The following is a 9635-nucleotide window of genomic DNA, read 5'->3' as shown; positions in this document are numbered from 1 at the left end:
TTTGCTCTGCTTGCTCCCTCACGGCCATTTTCAGTCCTTGAGATCTCTTCCCTGCTAAGCTGTCAGCTCCCTGGGGAAGATGTCCTTTAAATCTCCCATACTGCAGGCTCCCAGTGACCTGGGCCAAGGCAGGCTATGCCAAGAGCCACGTGAGATTTGGTATTGAATAGATCCAGGATGTATCCTGAGCTTTGCTACTTAGTAATATTGATAACACTTCTAATTTACTGGGGGCTTACTATTAATAGGTGCCAAGCCCTATGTCAAATATTTTATATCCTCTTGTTTAATGTAATAACTTTGTGTGGTATGTATTATCCCCATTTTACAGATGAGAAAACTTAAGCTCAAAAACAGTTTACCGACTTCAAATGCCTTTTTCTCAGTGAAGCCCAACTAACCCACCCTATTTAGAATGGCAGTCTGCCTATCTCAGCACTCCCAACTTGCCTTAATGCTGTTTCCTTGTTCCCCTAACCTCTAACATATTATATACCTTATTATATTATTTAGTGCCTGCCATATGTCACCAGGGCATTCAGGAATCTTGCCCGGTGATGTTCACTGATGTACATCCCAAGCCACTAGAACCACCACCCGGCACATAGTAGGTGTCTGATCAGTATATGCTGAGTGACAACTGGTTAAATAATTTTCCCAGGTGTCAGTTACTTAACTAGCCATATGACCTTGGATATCTTGTTTCCGATCCTCACTTCCTTTGGTCGTAAAATAGAATAAAAGCATCTATCCCATAGGATGGGTGTGGGGATGAACGGAGACGCAGATGTACAGTTCTCAGCACAGAGCAGGCATTCTGTAAATGTTAGCTCTCTTCCCCGAGGAGGGTTATTTCTTCTTGCTTCTCATTGTTCTCTGATGGCCTACCCTTTGACCACTCTGCTGTTCAACAGTGGTTTCTTCAGAGGACAAGTGCTGAAGGAGGGGTTGACATTACCTATGGAGTTAACTGGCCCCTGTTCTCTCACCCTCATCCCTCCTCCTTCTAGGATGTGCTCGTTGCTAAGGAGACGCAACATCAGCTCCTGACAGGATGTGGCTGGGGTCTGGTCCACCCCGAAGGAGTGAGACTGTGGCTGACCCCGGGGAGAGAGGGAAAGGGAGGAACGTGGCTTGCCTCAAGGGCTGAGAGTCTGGGTGGGGTGTCATTCGGGAATCTGCTGGAAAAAACCAGCTGGCTCCCTGAGAAAGATACGCGCTTGTCCTCCTGTCTCATGTGACTCTGGAATGATGACCAAGGGCTCTGTTTGCTGGCAGGAGTGGAACCCCTGCTTAAGCTGCGGTCCAGTGCTGGTCAAGGTGCGATGCCCAGACCCTGGGAGGGGGCCATAGCAGCCAGAGTGACTCATAATCAAACTCCTGGCCCTCAGAATGGCACCTCCCCAGAGCAGGGCTGATGGCTGAGCAGATGCTTGAAGAGGTTACATGGCTGATTGTGTGCCCGGTGAGGGAACTCCACACAGGGAATGGCATTTCTCCTTGCAGGTTGAACGAGACTGTAAGGACATTGTCTCAGATCCTGGGCCACCCCTACGGAATCCTTTCCATACCTTCTTTCCAAACCCTCCCTTGACCCTGGGCAGCAGGAGAGATCGTGCTTTTTAGTAACCAGTCGGCCAGCTCGAATGGAGAAGGAAGAGTGCGAGCTGAGGCCATACCACCCCGATGTAGTCCTGCCTCTGCCCGCCCCAATCGAGTGGCCCTGGACACAGCACTCAGCATCTCTGTAAGACTGGGACGACTACAGCACCTTCCTCTGGGAACTGTATGCAGATGCAACAAGCTGATTCTTGTAAAGAGTTCAGGTCTGACCCAGAAATACCAAGCACTCACTAAATGAGGCTAGTATCGTCATTTTGGGTGGTACATTCCTGGAAAGATCAGCTTCCCTGATGGCTCAGCAGGTAAAGAATCTGCCTGCAATGCAGGAGACACAGGAGACGGGGGTTCAATCCCTAGATGGGGAAGATCTCCTGGAGAAGGAAATGGCAACCCACTCCAGTATTCTTGCCTGGGAAATCCCATGGACAGAGGAGCCTGATGGGTTACAGTCCAGCGGGTTGCAAAGAGTTGGACATGACTGAGCGACTAAGAGAGATTCTTCCTGGGAAGAGGAACATCCTTGGGCAGAGTAAAAATGGTATTATTATCATTATTTGGTTTTTCTTGAAAAATGGGAAGTTCTGGCTGAGCTGGCCCCTCTTCCTGCTCTGCTGGATGAGCCCCTTCAGTGCTTCAGCTCTCTATTTGCATAATCCTTTTTAGCCCCTGCCATTATTTGTCAGCTCCTGAAGGCATCTGCTATTTTTGTTATAAACTCAGGCCCAGGAGAAGCCAACAAAAATGTCAGGAGCCTGCGTGGGGCTATCATCCAAAAAAAAAAAAAGAGAGACTGAACTGTTCATGCTCAGAAGGCAAAGGGCTTCCCTGGTGGCTCAGATGGTAAAGAATCTGCCTGCAATGCAGGAAATGTGGGTTTGATCCCTGGGTCGGGAAGATCCCCTGCGGAAGGAATGGCTACCCACTCCAGTATTCTTGCCTGGAGAATCCCATGGACAAAGGAGCCTGGTGGGCCACAGTCCATACGTGACTAACTTTCAGAAGGATTTGGGTGCCCAAGGGCCTCAGAGCAAGAGGAATTAGAAGGAAGAGGGACTCTGAGCCTGGCCGGTTCAGCACAGATCAGAAAAGTCCTACATTGAGGCCCTGGGCTTGGAAGGCACCCTGCTGGCCCACTGCAGGGGTGTTGTTATTTGGAGGAAGGTGAGGCTGAGTCGGTTCAGTACCTGCCTGTCCTCTGTATCTTTTCGCCTCCTGTTTCTTCTAACCCAAGCATCTTGGGGGCAGGGAACTTGACACCCTCAGAGGAGGGACCTTGTCACAGTATTCATGGGAGGGACCTAGTGCTCGTCACACAGGAGGTTTTCAGTAAATGATTCTGTTAGTCACTCAGTTGTGCCCAACTCTTTGTGACCCCATGGACTGCAGCCCACCAGGCTCCTCGGTGCGTGGGATTTTCCAGGCAAGGATACTGGAGTGGTTTGCCGTTTTCTTCTCCTTCAATAAATGATTGTTCAATAAATACAGGAGTGAATGCAGAGAGTCAGCTTTCTGGTACAGTGATCCAAGAATTTAGTTAGACTTTTTAGAAAGCCCCTCTGAGTCTGAGTCCCATTGCCATCCTGTGTACCGGGCTCCTCCATCTGGCTGGTGGGAGGCAATATGGGGACAGCAACCACGTCACCTTTTGTCCCCACTGCACTCGCAGAGCCTAGCGCAGTACCCGGCACATAATAGGTGCTCAACCAATATGTGTTGAAAGACTGAATGAACAGAAGAACGAATCTAAATCAGGGTATGAATCTAATACCCTAGACTCAGGATATTATAGTTGTGCTCTTAATAGCTGGAGGGATTTTGAGCTCCTCTTTGTAACTCATCTGGCCCCATCCACCTAGTAGGGTAAAAACCACACAAATACACCCGGTTATATGAAACTCAATGTGCAGGAATTCACGGTTATTACTTATAAGTCACCCTCTGAAGTCTGCTATCACCTCAGCTCTCCTGATGTCCTTGTCAGGCTGTCACACTAGCTGTCTTAGCCCTTATTTCTTGTGCTGTGTGTGCAGGAAGTCAATGAACACCATTATCTTGTTATTTACCATTGCATTTGAAACTGTAGTCTCTGTGGGTTTTGGGTTTTACTTATCTCCCTATCATAGATCCCCTTGTTCGTCTCTAAAAAGGCAGCATCTTCCAGAATGACGAGGGAATCATCTGAATGGTGACAGCGCTGTCTGTTACCCCCTCAACAAGACAGGGTGGTGGCAGAGGGCTCCAGCCCTGGCTTGGGGACCAGCTGGCTCACGACCTTGGGCTGATCTTTTCATCTCCCTGAGTCTCATGTCTAGGGCCTGTTCAGATCTTTAATTCTGTGTCGACACACAGGAGAGTGCTTCCCAGAAGTGGAACGATTTTTAAGTGGGTGTATGCTTTTCTGTGAGATTGTAGCTGTTTTTATTTTAAAACTTTTCATTTTAGCTCCCGTTCCAAGTGTAAAAACAACACTAGCAATGAGGAATTAATATTTTGTGATTTATGGGGCATATAATTATTATATCAGAATATGGTAGTTTTTTGTTAGATATATTTTTTTAAAGGGTTGGTGGCTTTCGTAAGAGTGATTTTATTATATCTTGAGGTGTGCCTTTTTTCCCAATCACATAAAGAATAGATCTGTGATTTATAAGGCTCCTGCACTACTGAAGCTAGTCATGAAAGTATTCTAAGGTGTTACATCATTACTAAAAGTGAGGCTTTCAGGAACTTCCAGGTTTCCAAGCATATTGCAGGAGAGACCAAACCATAAAGTTCTTTCTAGAAATTAGGGTAATCTGACACTAGGCATGCCTATGTCCAGCCACATTTTCAGGGGTCTTAGAAAGGAAAAGGCTCTTAGGGATACACCAGCCCAACTCTGCTGCTGTTTAGATGTGGGATACTGAGGCCCAGACTTCTGGAGAAGTGACTGCCCCAGAACATTCCCTCCGTGTCTGTCCCTTGCTCATTACACACGCCTCACCTGGCCAAACCCCAGTGTCCCCCAAGTGAACACTGGTGCACAAACCCAACCATTGCTCATGCCTGGGGCAGACACTTTCTCGGTATCATGAGTTGCTTTCCAAGGGCCACGTGATGGAAGGGCTGCTGCTAATTCAGCATTCCAACCAGCTCTGCTTGCCTCAGACACTTTTTTTTTTCACCAGCTAGACACTAATATCCAGCAGAGAGTTTATTGGTATAATTTGTTCAGAAAGAGACTGGAAGACTTAGCAAGTTCAAACTTTAACATTTTTTATCAAGAGTCCCAAATGGCCACCCTTTCCCCCACCCCCCATCATCACCACCAACCCCAATATGGCTTTCTCTACCACAGGCACTCAGGGCCCGCAGAGCAGAAACAGCACAGGCCAAACCAGAAGGCATGGGGCACACTGTCAAATCAACTGAGCAAGCAACCGCCTGGAAGCCATCTTTGTTAAGGGCAAAATAAGCCGCTCATGACACTGGAGGATACAGAAAAGACAGGACTATCTTGATTCTTCTGAAGGAGTGAGGGAGGCTGGATGGGGTAAAAAACATATTCTCAGAAGACATGCAAAGAAAGACTTCACAAGCAACTAAAGGTGACACAAATATCAGTATCTCCCAAACTTCCCTTTTCAAAGATGGCCACCCCCGCTGTCCATTCAGAAGGAGCACGCAGCAGAATCTACTGGGCATGGAGAAAGACAGGCAGCGGGAGAGATTTAGTTTTCCACAAAGATCGTTAGTTTTTTTTTTTTTTCCTTTATTGATGGAATTTAAAGTGCATATAACTGAAGGAAAAGTCCAAGGCCTAGAGAAAGAGATGAGGCCCAAGAGAGAGGCTCAGAGATTCTAAAGGCGGCAGAAGGATACCCACCTAAAAAGGCCACTTGAGCTGCAAAAAGCATGGAGTGGGAGACAGAAAATGGGGAAAAGAGAAGGGGAATGGGGGTGGGGTTGGGGTGGGGGAAAGCATTTGGGAGGAAGAAGACAAACACCAGTTCAGAAATTCAGACAAAGGTGAGCAGGAGCTAGTCTATATCCCCAGGTAAGAAAACGTGGGCTGACCCTAAGGTTGGAACATTAGTTTCAGGAAAGGGAGCAACAGGAAGAGCAATGGCTTCTGGCCAGGACACAGCACCCCAGGGGCCCTTCACTTGACGGCAGTAGTGGTGGGGCTTCTCCAAGCCTGCCATGGTCTTCCTTGGAGACCCCACAAAGGTCTAGGGAGATGTCCTCCAGCCAGGAGAAGGCAGGGGCTGAGAACCTCAATCTGGGGCCTCCCAGACTTTCATGCATTGGAGAAGGAAATGGCAGCCCACTGCAGTGTTCTTGCCTGGAGAATCCCAGGGATGGGGGAGCCTGGTGGGCTGCTGTCTATGGGGTCGCACAGAGTCGGACACGACTGAAGTGACTTAGCATAGCATAGCATAGAGCTTCCCAGTGGATGGCAAGTTCCCTTTGCTACTGGACGGTGGCCAGGGCCCCACTCACCCACACAGGCTGTGCCGTCCTCGTTGGGTTCATAGCCCCGACTGCATCTCTTGTTGGTCCGGCACCTGTAGCTTCCGTACGTGTTGACACACACGGGCTTGTCTCGAGGGCACACGAACGGGAACTGGATGCATTCGTTGGTGTCTGAAAGGCAAGGGGAGCCGCTCACTGGGGGCTGGGGGCAATGGCTCCTTGCTCAGGCTCTGCTTCCCCACTCCCGCCATGACCTTGGGCATGGCCCTTCTTCCTGGGCCTCAGCTTGCTCAGTCTTCTTGGCTGCCTCCTCCTATACTTGATCTTTACACCTTGAGGGCACTCATGCTTTCCTGGGTCTTCTTTTCTATCTCCCACAGTTTCTCTAGGTGGTCCCTTCACATACGGATGATTCCAGGCCTCCTATCTCAAGCCATGACCTCTCCCTGAGGCTCCAGACTCATGAATTCTACCCTGCATCTCAGACTTACTGGGTTGAAATGGAACTCTAGATCCCCCGGCCTTCAAGCCTCTTTTGTCCCCTGTTCCCATCCTCCCCAGCTCAATCAAGGCCACCATCAGCCTCTTGGCTGCTTAAGCAGACATTGGAGAGATTCCTGATTCTTCCAGTTTCCTTAATTTGCAGGTGATTTAACAACAGATCCTGTCAATTCTGCCCCATCGTACCTCTCCGTTCTGACCACCTTCCTCTCACTCCTCTGCCACCAGCCTGTCCCCAGCCACCAGCAGCTCTTACTTGGATTTCTGCTGCTGCATTCTCTCCTTCCCCTGTCCTGCCACCACACCTCCATCCACTCCCCAGGCCTCCTGGCTTCCCTGCTTCCTCCAATCCTATCTGCAATTCAGCAGTCAGGTGATTGCTGAAAATATGAACCATACCATGACATGCTCTTGCTTAACTGCAAAGGGCCCTGAGAACAAAGTCCAGACTCCCTTCTGGGGACTCAAGATCCTCCCTGTTGTGGCATCCAGCTTGTTCATCCTCTCCCAGCACTCTGGCCTCGTTCTTGTCCATTTGACACAATAAGCCTTTCTCCTGCTGCATGGTCTTTGCTCCCACTCTCCCCTCTGCTGGGCAAGCTCCTCTCTCTGCTCTTTCTATGGCTGGACCCTTCCTGTCCTTTAGGTCTCAGCTCAAAGGTCCTCTTCCTGCCCACATCTTCTAGAAGAGTCTTCAGAGAGCACCTTGCTTAAAGGGTTCTTAACTCATCTCATCCAGCTCTTGGGCCACGTGGTTTGTGGTCAGTCTGCCCGACTAGAATGAACACCCTTCCAGGGAAGGTGCCTGACCTGCACCCCCAGCTCCCCACGTAGGGTGCTGTGCAGGAGGCACCCAAATGTCTACTGGGTGATGAAATGAAGAGGCGGCTGCACTGTGGAGGTCATGGAATCTTCCCAGCACATGGGGGAGATGCTGGAATTTCTGGGTCTGGGCATCATCTGTTAGAGTGGCCATGGTGGGGACATGAGGAGCGGAGGGAACTAATTTCTTCCTCAAGCCACCCTTCCAGCCATCCTCTCCACTTCTGACCTGTGGTCCTTTGCCCAGGCAGCGCCCTCCATTGGAACACTTTCTCCCTACTGTCTGGTGGACTCCTCATCACCCCTCAGGTCTCAGCTCAGACCTAAACTATCTCTGGGGCACTTTCTTGGACCCTCACTAGACTGGCTTAGCAGCCCCCCCACCTTTGTGCTCCCATAGCACCCACCCCCCCACAAGCCCTGCCCAGGTTGTGTGGTCAATCTGTTTCTCTGTGCACCCCTCCCACTGGGTCTAAGCTCCAAGAGGGCAGGGATTATCTCATTCACTCTGGCATCTCAATAGCAAACCATTCACCTGGGGCTGATGAGTGGCTGCAGAGGGGACTTGGGAAGAATGCCGCCTGAGCATGTAAGGGCAGGTGGAGTCCTTGGCCAGACCCCCTGCTGGTCCTTAGGATGGAAGACATGGGGTTGAAAGTCTCGGTGCTGAGCCTCTTGGCTACCTTGCCCATTCCAGGCCTTTGAGAGGTCTTAGGAGGTCCCTGGATCCTCACAGAGCCTGGCTGTGCTGCAGTTACCTGCCCCCCAGTACTGCAAAAGGCTGCAATCTCCCTTCTGAGCTGTGACAACATGCCACATCCTAGTTTGCTCCAATGCCCCCTGGCTAGCCATGCCCACTCTTGCATGCCAGCCCCTTTGCTGGCTGCTGTGCTGGATGCAGGGTGCATGCCCACCCACCATGGCTTCCAGGAGCGAGGCCTCCCTGTGCGCTCTGTCTAGGCAGTGTGTCTCCTCCCGGTGATTGTTCTCTCTGTATTCACGGCAGGGAAGTGCTGCCAATTCCCAGAGCTGTAGTGATTCAGCCTGCAGGTTGCTACCATCATTCCCACCTTGCCGAGTTACCTGGCGGTTGTCTTGGCATCAGGTGCCCCAGGGACAAACAACACATTCCCCTTCTCACCGCTCCCACCGCCCCTTGTCTGCAACCTGAGTCTTCCAAGGCCCAGGCTGACCCTCCCCAGCGGCCTCTGCCTTGTCCTCTGGTACCTGCAGGCAACTTACCCGCACAATGGCCATTTTCCTGCTGGGAGAATCCTTGGCCGCACTGCAAGATGGGCAGAAGCAGAGACACTAGTGAGTTGAGAAGATCCCATCTTAGGTCCCCTCCCAGTCACAGCCACAGAGCAGCTGTCACCCTGACCCCACAATAAAGGACTGCTCGCAGCTCTGAATCAGGAAGAGCCCCTCCTGCCAGGATTCCTTTGCACTGATCAGAGGAGACTCGGGGGAAGGCCAAGGACAGAGCCTGTACAAACTCCTGCTCATTTCCCTCATGTGGGATCCACAGGCCTGCCCCGTGACCCCCAACAGAGTCTGTCCCTCCTATGGCATCACCTGAGACAACTTGGGTCTCAGGAAGGTAAAGTGTAAAGAGGACTGGATAAGCTCACTCCCCACACCCCTTTCTCTGAGAACCTTCCCCACTCCTGGGGCTGGGGTGCCTGTGAGCCAGGCCATCACCCCACCTTGGGCAGGGCTGCACAAGAGGTGGATATCCCATCCAGAGGAGTGACTCAAAGGCTTTGCAGCTGGAATTTGATCTAAGTGAGGAGGAGACAGAGATTGGGGAGCCTGGTCACTCCAGGCTGTAGGGGCTTTGCTAGGTTTCTGTGGAGGTCTCAGCAGCCTGGTGGCTGGGGACGGTGGTTGGGACTCAGAACACTTTACACAAGACAGAAAATGTCGACTGTTGGAACTGACGAATGATGGGGTGCTGGTGAAGATTACTGGGGAAGGATAATGCTCTCCCCACAGAGCCAATGCACTAAAAACAGAGGTCCATGAGCTCCTGGGGCCACCAAACTGCCATGGCTCTAGCTCATCCCGAGTGTCCCTTGAGTTTTGTGAGCTTCCCTGGAACCTCCCTGTAAGTCCCCTTGTCTGTATGAGTTTAAGTGGCTCCTATTATTTGCAATGGCGTGATCCTCTCTGGACAGGGGCCCAGAGCTCTTCCTAGGAGTCTGCAGAGGTAACGGGAGGCTGTCAGAGCCTTG

General features: G+C 50.9%; 1 protein-coding gene across 3 annotated transcripts in view; it reads right to left on the bottom strand.

Annotated features, from left to right (window-relative positions):
* Window positions 1-4803: 4803 nt before the first annotated feature.
* The window catches only part of CRTAC1 (cartilage acidic protein 1), a 151654-nt gene continuing 146822 nt past the window's right edge, over window positions 4804-9635 (bottom strand). Inside the window, exons 13-16 of one of the 3 annotated variants that reach the window (XM_027528889.1) lie at window positions 8644-8686; window positions 6106-6249; window positions 5489-5506; window positions 4804-5146 (exon numbers count right to left, since the gene is read on the bottom strand). In XM_027528889.1, the coding sequence (XP_027384690.1) occupies window positions 5115-5146; window positions 5489-5506; window positions 6106-6249; window positions 8644-8686 (237 nt within the window). In that variant the 3' untranslated portion in view covers window positions 4804-5114. Of the gene's footprint in view, window positions 5507-6105; window positions 6250-8643; window positions 8687-9635 lie in introns of all 3 variants that reach the window. The other 2 variants (XM_027528887.1, XM_027528890.1) reach the window with 2 other exon arrangements.

This window comes from Bos indicus x Bos taurus, chromosome 26 (genome assembly GCF_003369695.1).
Source record: "Bos indicus x Bos taurus breed Angus x Brahman F1 hybrid chromosome 26, Bos_hybrid_MaternalHap_v2.0, whole genome shotgun sequence".
NCBI lineage: Eukaryota > Metazoa > Chordata > Mammalia > Artiodactyla > Bovidae > Bos > Bos indicus x Bos taurus.
Note: the sequence above shows the minus strand (reverse complement) of the source record. Positions and strands in the feature narration are given on the sequence as shown.